The sequence below is a fragment of the Rhinoraja longicauda genome, chromosome 44 (assembly GCF_053455715.1).
Source record: "Rhinoraja longicauda isolate Sanriku21f chromosome 44, sRhiLon1.1, whole genome shotgun sequence".
Classification (NCBI taxonomy): Eukaryota; Metazoa; Chordata; class Chondrichthyes; order Rajiformes; family Arhynchobatidae; genus Rhinoraja; species Rhinoraja longicauda.
The window spans coordinates 5824272-5836660 of record NC_135996.1 but is presented as its reverse complement, the minus strand read 5'-3'; the positions used below and the strand labels follow the sequence as shown (position 1 = coordinate 5836660).

Genomic DNA, 12389 nt, shown 5'->3' with positions numbered 1-12389 from the left:
TGTCTTGTTGCTTTTTTGGTATATAACTGTATATCATATCATATCATATATATACAGCCGGAAACAGGCCTTTTTTCGGCCCTCCAAGTCCGTGCCGCCCAGCGATCCCCGCACATTAACACTATCCTACACCCACTAGGGACAATTTTTACATTTACCCAGCCAATTAACCTACATACCATGGCAAACCAAATTCCTCGTATGTTGCAAAACATACTTGGCTAATAAATTACAACACACACACGCACAATGGGGACAATTTTACACACACACACACCAAGCCAATTAACCTACAAGCCTGTACTTCTTGTGCTTGCATTCACTGGAGTTTAGAAGGATGAGAGGGGATCTTATAGAGACGTACAAAATTATAAAAGGACTGGACACGCTAGATGCAGGAAAAATGTTCCCAATGTTGGGGGAGTCCAGAACCAGGGGCCACACAGTCCAAGAATAAAGGGGAGGCCATTTTAAACTGAGGTGAGAAAAAAGTTTTTCACCCAGAGAGTTGTGAATTTGCGGAATTCTCTGCCACAGAGGGCAGTGGAGGCCGATTCACTGGATGAATTTAAAAGAGAGTTAGTCAGAGCTCTAGGGGCTAGCGGAATCAAGGGATGTGGGGAGAAGGCAGGCACGGGTTACTGATTGTGGATGATCAGCCATGATCACAATGAATGGCGGTGCGTACAGGCTCGAAGGGCCGAATGGCCTCCTCCTGCACCTATTTTCTATGTTTCTATGTCTTTGGAGCGTGGGAGGAAACCGAAGAACTCGGGAGGAAAACCCACGCAGGTCACGGGGAGAACGTGCAAACTTCGTACAGACGGCGCCCGTAGTCGGGATGGAACCCGGGTCTCTGGCGGGTCTGTGAGGCGGGAACTCTACCCATTGTCTGGTTTTCACACCTGACACTTCCTTGTCTCTGTGTGTGCCTGTCCCGACTCTCAGTCTGAGGGAAGGATCTCGACCCGAAACGTCGCCCATTCCTTCCCTCCAGAGATGCTGCCTGACCCGCTGAGTTACTCCATCATTTTTATGTCTTATCTCTTGCATCTGCAGTTCCTTCCTACACCCATCCTGGAACCTATTCCCTTGCAAAAGGGAAGATTCGGTGGTCACGGTGGCGCGGCGGTAGAGTTGCTGCCTTACAGCGAACGCAGCGCCGGAGACCCGGGTTCCATCCCGACTACGGGCGCCGTCTGTACGGAGTTTGTACGTTCTCCCCGTGACCTGCGTGGGTTTTCTCCGAGATCTTCGGTTTCCTCCCACACTCCAAAGACGTGCGGGTTTGTAGGTTTATTGGCTGGGTAAATGTAAACATTGTCCCTAGTGGGTGTGGGATGGTGTTAGTGTGCGGGGATCGCTGGTCGGCGCGGACCCGGTGGGCCGAAGGGGCCTGTTTCCGCGCTGTATCTCTAAACTACAAAACTAAACCAAGGAGATTTACTTCAGACTTTAGAGATACAGTTTGGAAACAGGCCCTTCGAGTCCGCGTCGACCAGCAATCACCCCGGACACTAGCACTATCCTACACACCAGTTTACGGGGTATTGCGGTCGGCCTGGGCCAAAGAGCCTGCTTCTGCGCAGTTTGACTCTATGAGAGGGGGAAACTGGGCCTGTACTCGCTGGAGTTGAGAAGAATGTTGGCCTTCATAACAAGAGGAGTTGAGTATAGGAGCAAAGAGGTCCTTCTGCAGTTGTACAGGGCCCTAGTGAGACCGCACCTGGAGTACTGTGTGCAGTTTTGGTCTCCAAATTTGAGGAAGGATATTCTTGCTATTGAGGGCGTGCAGCGTAGGTTCACCAGGTTAATTCCCGGAATGGCTGGACTGTCATATGTTGAAAGACTGGAGCGACTAGGCTTGTATACACTGGAATTTAGAAGGACGAGAGGGGATCTTATCGAAACGTATAGGATTATTAAGGGGTTGGACACGTTAGAGGCAGGAAACATGTTCCCAATGTTGGGGGAGTCCAGAACCAGGGGCCACAGTTTAAGAATAAGGGGTCGGCCATTTAGAACTGAGATGAGGAAAAACTTTTTCAGTCAGAGAGTTGTGAATCTGTGGAATTCTCTGCCTCAGAGGGCAGTGGAGGCCAATTCTCTGAATGCATTCAAGAGAGAGCTGGATAGAGCTCTTAAGGATAGCGGAGTCAGGGGGTATGGGGAGAAGGCAGGAACGGGGTACTGATTGAGAATGATCAGCCATGATCACATTGAATGGTGGTGCTGGCTCGAAGGGCCGAATGGCCTCCTCCTGCACCTATTGTCTATTGACTCTATGAGAGGGGGAAACTGGGCCTGTACTCGCTGGAGTTGAGAAGAATGAGGGGGGACCTCATCGAAACGTACGGAACAGTGAGCGGCCTGGATAGAGTGGATGTGGAGAGGATGTTTCCACTAGTGGGAGAGTCCAGGACCAGAGGGCACAGCCTCAGAATTAAAGGACGTTCTTTTAGGAAGGAGATGAGGTGGAATTTCTTTAGTCAGAGGGTGGGATTCTTTGGCACAGACGGCTGTGGAGGCCACAAGTCAGTGGATATGTTTAAGGCAGAGATAGATAGATTAGTGATTAGTGCGGGGTGTCAGGGGTTATGGGGAGAATGCGGGAGAATGAGGTTGGGAGGGAGAGATAGATTAGCCATGATTGAATGGCGGAGTGGACTTGATGGGCCGAATGGCCTAATTCTGCTCTTTATCACACATGACCTTTAGCCGGGACCAGACTTGATCTCAGTGCGTTGAAAGTTGCTGGAAGATGGTGCTGGAACTTAATGCCACTGCGTCATGCCCCTAGACGAGGATCAACTTATGATCACTCCCCTCTTATACTTGTCTGAGATATAGAGGTTGCCAACTATCTCGCTCCCAAATAAGGGACAAAGGGTGACGTCACCGCCCCGCGCCCCACGTGACCTCACCCAGCCAGCGGCCACGTGCTCCCGCTCCACCAATGGCGGCCGCCCGGGCCGCGAAAGAGCGGGTTGCTAGGCAACCTCCGGTCCTACACTGTCCGGGCCTACACTGTCCGGGCCTGCACCGTCTGGGCCTACCATGTCCGGGCCTACAGTATCCGGGCCTACACTGTCCGGGCCTACAGTGTCCGGGCCTACAATGCGCCCCGGGCCTACAATGCGCCCTGGGCCTAATTCGGGACAAGGGAGGTCCCGTACAGGACAAACCAATTTAGCCCAAAATACGGGATGTCCCGGCTAATATGGGACAGTTGGCAACCCTTGTGAGATCGTACTCTTGTGTACCATAAGTAGGCCAGATAGCACGCAAAACATGACACTGTATCTCAGGACATGCGACGATATTAAAATTGAACTGATGATATAAGGAGCTGGGTTAACTCAGCGGGTCAGGCAGCATCTCGGGAGAGAAGTAATGGGTGACGTTTCGGGTCGAAACCCTTCTTCAGGGTCTCGACCCGAAACGCCGCCCATTCCTTCTCTCCAGAGACACTGCCTGTCTCGCTGAGTTACTCCAGCGGTTTGTGTCCACCTTCGATTTAAGCCAGCACCTGCAGTTCTTTCCTGCACCCAGTGTTGGAGGTTGATCGATGGTTAGTTAGCACAGACTCTGTGAGCCGAGGGGCCTATTTCCGTGCTGTACCGGGAGACAAAGTGATATTTCTCCTGATACCAGGGGCGGTCACGGTGGCGCAGCGGTAGAGTTGCCGCCTCACAGCGAATGCAGCGCCGGAGACCCGGGTTCCATCCCGACTACGGGCGCCGCCTGCACGGAGTTTGTACGTTCTCCCCGTGACCTGCGTGGGTTTTCTACGAGATCTTCGCTCTCCTCCCACACTCCAAAGACGTGCGGGTTTGTCGGTTAATTAACTCGGTAAATGTAAAAATTGTCCCTGGCGTGTGTAGGATTGTGTTAGTGTGCGGGGATCGCTGGGCGGCGCGGACCCGGTGGGCCGAAGGGCCTGTTTCCGCGCTGTATCTCTAAACTAAACTAACATCATTGCAAACTAAGGACACCGTGTACACTGGATCTGGTGATCAGAGCAGTGGTAAGGGTGTGTTTCTGGTAGTGAACAAGGAACTCAAGCTCAGTTTAGGTTTCAAGATGCAGCATGGAAACAGGCCCTTCGGCCCACCGAGCATGTGCTGATCAATGATGGCCACCCTGGGGACAATTTACAGAAGCCAATTAACCTACAAACGGCACTTGTCGGGAGGCACGGTGGCGCAGCGGTAGAGTTGCTGCCTTGCAGCGCCGGAGACCCGGGTTCCATCCCGACTACGGGTGCTGCCTGTACGGAGTTTGTACGTTCTCCCCGCGACCTGCGTGGGTATTCCCCCTCGAGATCTTCGGTTTCCTCCCACACTCCAAAGACGTGCAGGTTTGTAGGTTAATTGGCTTGGTGTAAATGTAAAAATTGCCCCTAGTGTGTGTAGGATGTGGGGGGATCGCTGGTCGGCGCGGACCCGGTGGGCCGAAGGGCCTGTTTCCGCGCTGTGTCTCTAAACTAAACTACAAACCTGCACGTCTTTGGAGTGTGGGAGGAAACCTGAGCGCCCGGAGAAAACCCACGCAGGTCACAGGGAGAACATGCAAACACCCGTAGTCAGGATTGAACCTGGGTCTCTGCCGCTGTGCTTACAGTTGAGAGATACAGCGCGGAAACATGCCCTTCGGCCCACTGAGTCCACACCGACCAGCGATCCCCGCACACTAACGCTATCCTACACAATTATACCAAGTGTACAAACCCAAGCCAATTACCCTACAAACCTTCATGCCTTTGGAGTGTGGGAGGAAACTGCAGCACCCGGAAGAACCACAAGGTGGCAGAATAGCACAGCGGTAGAGTTGCTGCCACACAGCGCCGGAGACCTGGGTTCGATCCTGACTCCGGGCGCTGTCTGTACGGAGTTTGTACGTTCTCCCCGTGACCTGCGTGAGTTTGCTCCGGGTGCCCCGGTTTCTGAAGAAGGGTCTCGACCCGAAACGTCACCCATTCCTTCCCTCCCGAGATGCTGTCTGACCCGCTGAGTTACTCCGGCATTTTTGCGTCTATCTTCGCTAAACTAAACTAATTGGCTTCTGTGAATTGCTCGTAAAGCGAATTCTCTGCCTCAGAAGGCAGTGGAGGCCTATTCTCTGGATGCTTTCAAGAGAGAGCTAGATAGAGCTCTTAAGGATGGCGGAGTCAGGGGGTACGGGGAGAGGGCAGGAACGGAGCACTGATTGTGAATGATCAGCCGTGATCACGTTGAATGGCGGTGCTGGCTCGAAGGGCCGAATGGCCTACTCCTGCACCTATTGTCTATCGTGAATCGGACATAGAACTAGAGTAGGGGCGATCGATGGTCGGCGTGGACCATGCTGTATTTGAGCTCTAAACCCAGGCGATCACAGAGAGAACGTCGCAACCTCTCACACACACACACAGACAGGCAGACAGTGCCCGAGGTCGGGGTCGAACCTGGGAACCTGGGTGAGGCAGCGGCTCTACCCGCTGCGCTGACGGCAGTTCCCGCACGCTGCTAGTTAACCCTTTGCATGAGAGATTCGAACACAGGAGTCTTGCAGAGGCAGCCAGGGCAGAAATGCTTTATTTTGAGCAAAGGAGAGAGAGGGAGGGGGGGGCGTCAAGACAGCGGGTTTCAAGATGCAGAAATAAAAACGCTCACGACAGGCTGGGAAATAAAGAGCGAACAAATAGTTCGGACAACGAGGGCCGGGGCGAGGTTGTCAAGCGGTGGAGGTGGGGGTGAGTGGGGCCGTGAGACGGGGGGGGGGGGGGGGGGGGGGGTGGGAGGGGAGGGCGAGCACGAAGGCGGGGCCGGGCGTGAGCAAGTGCGTCAGTCCCAGTGTGGAATCCAGAGATACGCAAGTCAACCGGCCGCAGACGACAGCCGACGGAGCGGAGGGCTCTCGCTGACGTGTGGCGTCGCAGTTATCTGTGCAAGGAACAGGCAGGGAGGGAGGGAAGAAAGAAAGAGGGGTGGAAAGAGAGAGAGAGAGAGAGAGAGAGAGAGAGAGAGCAGCGTGAGAGAGGATGTAAGAGCACGCGGGCTGGCCGGTGGCGCCAGGTTCGATCCCGCCCCCCGGCTCTGCTGTAGAATTGTGAGTCTTTTTTTATTTTTAAGAGATACAGCGCGGAAACAGGCCCTTCGGCCCTTGCCAACCAGCGACCCCCGCACACTAACACTACCCTGCAGGCGCACTCATTGGGACAATTTTATTACATTTGCACCAAGCCCATTAACCTATAAACCGTCTTTCTGGAGCGCGGGAGGAAACTGAAGATCTCAGGGAAAACCCACGGGGAGAACGTGCAAACTCCGTACAGACAGCGCCCGTGGTCGGGATGGAACCCGGGTCTCCGGCGCCGTGAGGCAGCAGCTCTACCGCTGCGCCACCGTGCCGCCCGAGTCTTTAAAAGATATTTGGGTTTGGAAGGCATTCGGGCCAAGTGCAGGTAAACGGGACTAGCACGGGCCCAGGGCACCAACGTGGAGATGGCGGGCCAAACGGCCTGTTTCCCTGCTCGAATAGTGGGATGTGGAGAGGATGTTACGGGTGCTGTCTGTGCGGAGTTTGCACGTTCACACCCGTGACCTGCGTGGGTTTCACCCCCCAACTTTCCTCCCACGCTCCAAAGACGTGCAGGTTTGTGGGTTAATTGGCTTGGTATAAATGTAAATTGTCACTAGTGTGTGTGGGATAGTGTTAGTGTGTGGGGATCGCTGGTCGTCACGGACCCGGTGGGCCGAAGGGCCTGTTTCCGCGCTGTATCTCTAAACTAAACTAGACACGTCCCCACCAGTACTGTACCCCAGTGTTACACACACACCCGTCCCCACCGGTACTGTACCCCAGTGTTACACACACACCGGTCCCCACCTGTACTGTACCCCAGTGTTACACACACACCCGTCCCCACCGGTGCTGTACCCCAGTGTTACACACACACCCGTCCCCACCGGTACTGTACCCCAGTGTTACACACACACCAGTCCCCACCGGTACTGTACCCCAGTGTTACACACACACCCGTCCCCACCGGTACTGTACCCCAGTGTTACACACACACCCTTCCCCACCGGTACTGTACCCCAGTGTTACGCAGGACTCATCAGAAACAGCACAGCACATGCTTGAACAAGGGAGGGGCAGTGTGTTAGAGGGGGGAGAGTTCGGGTCAAGCACTGAGCTCACGGGACCGGGCCCTCACCATCACAAGATGGACGGTGCAGAGGAAGGACACGGAGGTCATAAGTGATAGCAGCAGAATGAGGCCACTCGGCCCATCGAGTCCACTCCGCCATTCAATCACAGCTGATCTATGTCTCCCTCCAAACCCCATTCTCCTGCCTTCTCCCCATAACCCGTACTGATCAAGAATCTATCTACCTCTGCCTTAAATATATCCACTGACTTGTTCACAAAATGCTGGAGTAACTCAGCGGGTCAGGCAACATCTCAGGAGAGAAGGAATGGGTGACGTTTCGGGTCGAGACCCTTCTTCAGACTGGGTCTCGACCCGAAACGTCGCCCATTTCTTCTCTCCTGAGATGCTGCCTGACCTGCTGAGTTACTCCAACATTTTGTGAATAAATACCTTCGATTTGTACCAGCATCTGCAGTTATTTTCTTATATACCCACTGACTTGTGGCCTCCACAGCCGTCTGTGGCAAAGAATCCCACAGATTCACCACCCTCTGACCAAAGAAATTCCTCCTCATCTCCTTCCTAAAGGAACGTCCTTTAATTCTGAGGCTGTGCCCTCTGGTCCTAGACTCTCCCACTAGTGGAAACATCCTCTCCACATTCACTCTATCCAAGCCGCTCGCTATTCTGTACGTTTCAATGAGGTGTGTTTCCCCCCAACCCATCGTTCCTCCAAACTCCAGCGAGTACAGGCCCAGTGCCATCAAACCCTCATCGTAGGTTAACCCACTCGTTCCTGCAATCGTTTCTCGTAAACCTCCTCTGGGGCCTCTCGTCCTTCCTCGGAAATGATTATTAAAGACCCCCCCCCCCCCATCTCCATCATGGTGTGCTCACCCTTCTACCATCTGGTCAAAGGTACTGCAGCAGACGGAGCAGAACAGCAAGGTTCTGCAATAGCTTCTTCCCCCGAGCCATCAGACTCTTGAATTCACAATAATCCGCCTCATTATTTTTACGTGCGAGTCGCTTATTTTTTTTTTTAGTCAGGGTCCACCCTAAGTTTGAGTTTACGCTCGGTTCAGGACTCATTCCTGGCTTTGTTAGTACCAAAGATAACAGAGCAGAGCAAGATAGACCACTCGCCCCTAAAAACCGTAGTGCGTCACGGCGCCATTTTAGTAGGCAGAAACTTGCAGAAACATTTCAAAAGAAAAATAACCCAAATCTGTGAATTGATAGATGAGATATATTCTGCATTTTCATGGTATCATCACGCGTACTGTTCCCCCAAAACACTGATTACACTGCGAGAGGCAGAGCGAACGGCGGGGTTTGCCTACTAAAATGGCGGGTCTGCCTACTAAGAGGGCGGGTTTTGCCTACCAAAATGGCGGAGTTTGCCTACTAAGAGAGCGGGTTTTGCCTACTAAGAGGGCAGGTCTTGCCAACTAGGAGGGCGGGTTTTGCCTACTAAAATGGCAGGGTTTGCCTACTTCGAGGACGGGTTTTGCCTACTAAAATGGTGGGGTTTGCCTATTAAAATGGCGGGTTTTGCCTACTAAAATGGCAGGGCTTGCCTACTAAAATGGTGGGTTTTGCCTACTAAGAGGGCGGGTTTTGCCTACTATATTGGCGGGATTTGCCTACTAAGAATGCAGGTTTTGCATACTAAAATGGCGGGTTTTGCCTACTAAGAGGGCGGGTTTTGCCCACTAAGAGGGCGGGTTTTGCCTACTAAAATGGCAGGGTTTGCCCACTAAAATGGTGGAGGTTACCCTCCTTTGCGTACCACACTTCAGTCTAGGCGATTTCGAAGGAGTGGTCCATCTTGCTCCTCTAGGATCTTTGGTTAGTACAATGCAATAGTAATGCAGTAAACTATAATGCAATTATAAACTATCAGCATCAATTATTTTTAGCACCAAGGAATTCAACACCAAGGAATTCACCAAGTCTTTGGTTTTTGGTAACAAGGTTAAGGTTAGGGTTAGGGTACCGGGGACTTTGCAAGGTTAGGGTGAGGGGCTCTGGGCCGAGCGTGCGGGATGCAGGGCGCCACGGATATTTACATGGACGTCATGTCGTTCAGGGCATGGTCCAACTCCTCGCTAATGGCCTTGTACTTCAGTTTCTGAGCGTACAGTTCGTCTGGCCACAGGAACCCGCGGCAACCAGAGAACAGTGGCGAGGAGGCAGAGAGAGAGAGAGAGAGAGAGAGAGGCAGGGAGAAGATGCAGGTGACACAGGTACAGGGGAGAGAGAGGAGGGGAGGGAGGGAGGGGAGGGAGAGAGAAGGTGTGAGGGAGGGAGGGAGGGGAAAGAGGGGGGAGGGAGGGAGGGGAGGGAAGGAGGGAGAGAGGCAGGGGAAAGATGCAGGTGACAGGTTCGGGGGAGATAGAGAGAAGGAAGGAGGGAGGGTGGAGGGAGAGGGAGGGGAGGGAGGGGGGGAGAGAGGGGAAGGAGAGAGGGGAGGGATGGAGGGGAGGGATGGAGGGGAGGGAAGGAGGGAGAGAGGGAAGGAGGGAGAGAGGCAGGGGAAGATGCAGTTGACACAGGTATGGGGGAGAGAGAGGAGGGAGGGAGGGAAGGAGAGAGGGAGGGAAGGAGGGAGGGAGGGAGGGAAGGAGGGAGAGAGGGAGGGAAGGAGGGAGAGAGGGGAAGGATGGAGGGGAGGGAAGGAGGTAAGGAGGGAGAGAGGCAGGGGAAGATGCAGTTGACACAGGTATTGGGGAGAGAGAGGAGGGAGGGAGGGAAGGAGAGAGGGAGGGAAGGAGGGAGGGAAGGAGGGAGAGAGGGAGGGAAGGAGGGAGAGAGGGAGGGAAGGAGGGAGAGAGGGGAAGGATGGAGGGGAGGGAAGGAGGTAAGGAGGGAGAGAGGCAGGGGAAGATGCAGTTGACACAGGTATGGGGGAGAGAGAGAGGAGGGAGGGGCGGAGGGAGGGAGGGAAGGAGGGAGGGAGGGAGGGAAGGAGGGAGAGAGGGAGGGAAGGAGAGAGGGAGGGAAGGAGGGAGGGAGGGGAAGGATGGAGGGGAGGGAAGGAGGTAAGGAGGGAGAGAGGCAGGGGAAGATGCAGTTGACACAGGTATGGGGGAGAGAGAGAGGAGGGAGGGAGGGAAGGAGAGAGGGAGGGAAGGAGGGAGGGAGGGAGGGAAGGAGGGAGAGAGGGAGGGAAGGAGGGAGAGAGGGAGGGAAGGAGGGAGAGAGGCAGGGGAAGATGCAGTTGACACAGGTATGGGGGAGAGAGAGAGGAGGGAGGGAGGGAAGGAGAGAGGGAAACAGGGAGAGAGGGAAGGAAGGGGAGAGACGGAGGGAGGGTGGAGGGAGGGGGGAAGGGGGAGGGAGGGAGGGAGAGAGGGAGGGGAGGGAGGGGATGAATGGAGGAGAGAAAAAAGGGAGGACAGTAAACCAGGAAAAAGAAAATGTGAAATGTTACAACAGGGAAGTAAAATGGAGATTTAAACACGGTAACAATTGAGCGGAGGGAGAGAGCAGAGAAGAACAGTTCAGTTCAGTTGCAAACAGAGTAAGTTATGTCTGTGTAGCAAAGATGGAAACACTGTGAATAAGACGTGCACCCTGTAACTCAGCACAGAACGCCACTGGAGATCCTTCTTCCCTGTGGCTATCAAACAGTACAACTCCTCCCCCTTCTGTCGTGGGATAGACTGAAACTGACTCCCCCCCATCCACCCCTCCCTCCCCAATCTTTGCACCCCCCCGATTCCTTTCCACTCGTCATTTTAATTCCACGTTTCACGTGTATTTTGCGTTTTTATGACCGTCGGCAGTCCACCTTCCCTCCTGGGATTAATAACGTTCGATCATATCGTATCGTATGATTGTAAACAGTCGAATGAAATTATTTTTCTGGTTATAGAAACATATATAAAAATAATAGGAGGACTGGACAAGCTAGATGCAGGAAAAAGATGCTAGATAGAGCTCTTAAGGATAGCGGAGTCAGCGGGTACGGGGAGAAGGCAGGAACGGGGTACTGATTGAGAATGATCAGCCATGATCACATTGAATGGCGGTGCTGGCACGAAGGGCCGAATGGCCTCCTCCTGCACCTATTGTCTATAAAAATGTTCCAGGTGTTGGGGGAGTCCAGAACCAGGGGCCACACAGTCTTAGAATAAAGGGGAGGCCGTTTAAAACTGAGGTGAGAAATAGACTTTTTCGCCCAGAGAGTTGTGAATTTGTGGAATTCTCTGCCACAGAGGGCAGTGGAGGCCGATTCACTGGATGAATTTAAAAGAGAGTTAGGTAGAGCTCTAGGGGTTGGTGGAATCAAGGGGTATGTGGAGAAGGAAGGCACGGGTTACTGATTGTGGATGGTCAGCCATGATCGCAATGAATGGCGGTGTTGGCTGGAAGGGCCAAATGGCCTCCTCCTGCACCTATGTTTCTATATTAGGCTTCCAAGATGGCCCCCGACCCCAGGTGACTATTTGCTTGCCAGCCACAGAAGTGAGTGCAAGGCGTGGCAGGGCTGCTTGCCGCGCCACCATCTTGTGGTGGGCACAAATATCGCGTGGCGGGCGCCACCTAAATGCAGGCGCCTTCGTCCCCGCCTCACTTTCATCCCCAGACCCGCCGCTTGAGGTCGAACCGCGGGGCGCCGAGGACGGGAACACGGCCCAACGGACGCACGTACCTTCCAGATCGTCGATGGTCTTCTCCAGCTTGGCGACGGTGCGCTCCGCAAACTCCGCGCGGGTCTCCGCCTGGGGTGGGGAGGAAAAAGGGCGGCAACGTCAAGCGTTTGGGCGCCAGTAGGGTTGCCAACCGTCCCGTATTAGCCGGGACATCCCGTATTTTGGACTAAATTGGTTTGTCCTGTACGGGACCGCCCTTGTCCCCTATTATGGCCGGGAGGGCCTTGTAGGCCCAGACAGTGTAGGCCAGGACGCTGTAGGCCCGGGGGCTGCTGTAGGCCCGGATTCTGTAGGCCTGGGGGCCGCAGCAGGCCCGGACAGTGAAGGCCTGGACACTGTTGGCCCAGACAGTATAGGCCCGGAGGCCGCCTGACGGAGTTGCATAGCAACCCGCCTCCCGGTTCGGGCGGCCACCATTGGTGGAGCGGAACCACTTGGCCGTTGGCTGGGTGAGGTCACATGGGGCGCGGGGAGGTGAAGTCACCTTTTGTCCCTTATTTGGGAGTGAGAAAGTTGGCAACCCTAGCTGAAGGGCCTGTTTCCACGCTGCATCTCTAAATGACTCGGGGCTCGGGCAACACGATGAGACG

The 12389-nt window shown here is 54.2% G+C and overlaps 1 protein-coding gene across 5 annotated transcripts in view; it reads right to left on the bottom strand.

The window, feature by feature from the left end:
* Positions 1-12389, bottom strand: part of LOC144612389 (uncharacterized) — a 61036-nt gene that overhangs the window by 7278 nt on the left and 41369 nt on the right. For 2 of the 5 annotated variants that reach the window (XM_078431986.1, XM_078431987.1), the window contains exons 7-9: positions 11799-11868; positions 9211-9289; positions 5787-5924 (exon numbers count right to left, since the gene is read on the bottom strand). In XM_078431986.1, coding sequence (XP_078288112.1) covers positions 5921-5924; positions 9211-9289; positions 11799-11868 — 153 coding nt within the window. In that variant the 3' untranslated portion in view covers positions 5787-5920. Of the gene's footprint in view, positions 1-5562; positions 5925-9210; positions 9290-11798; positions 11869-12389 lie in introns of those variants that run through there. The other 3 variants (XM_078431983.1, XM_078431984.1, XM_078431988.1) reach the window with 2 other exon arrangements.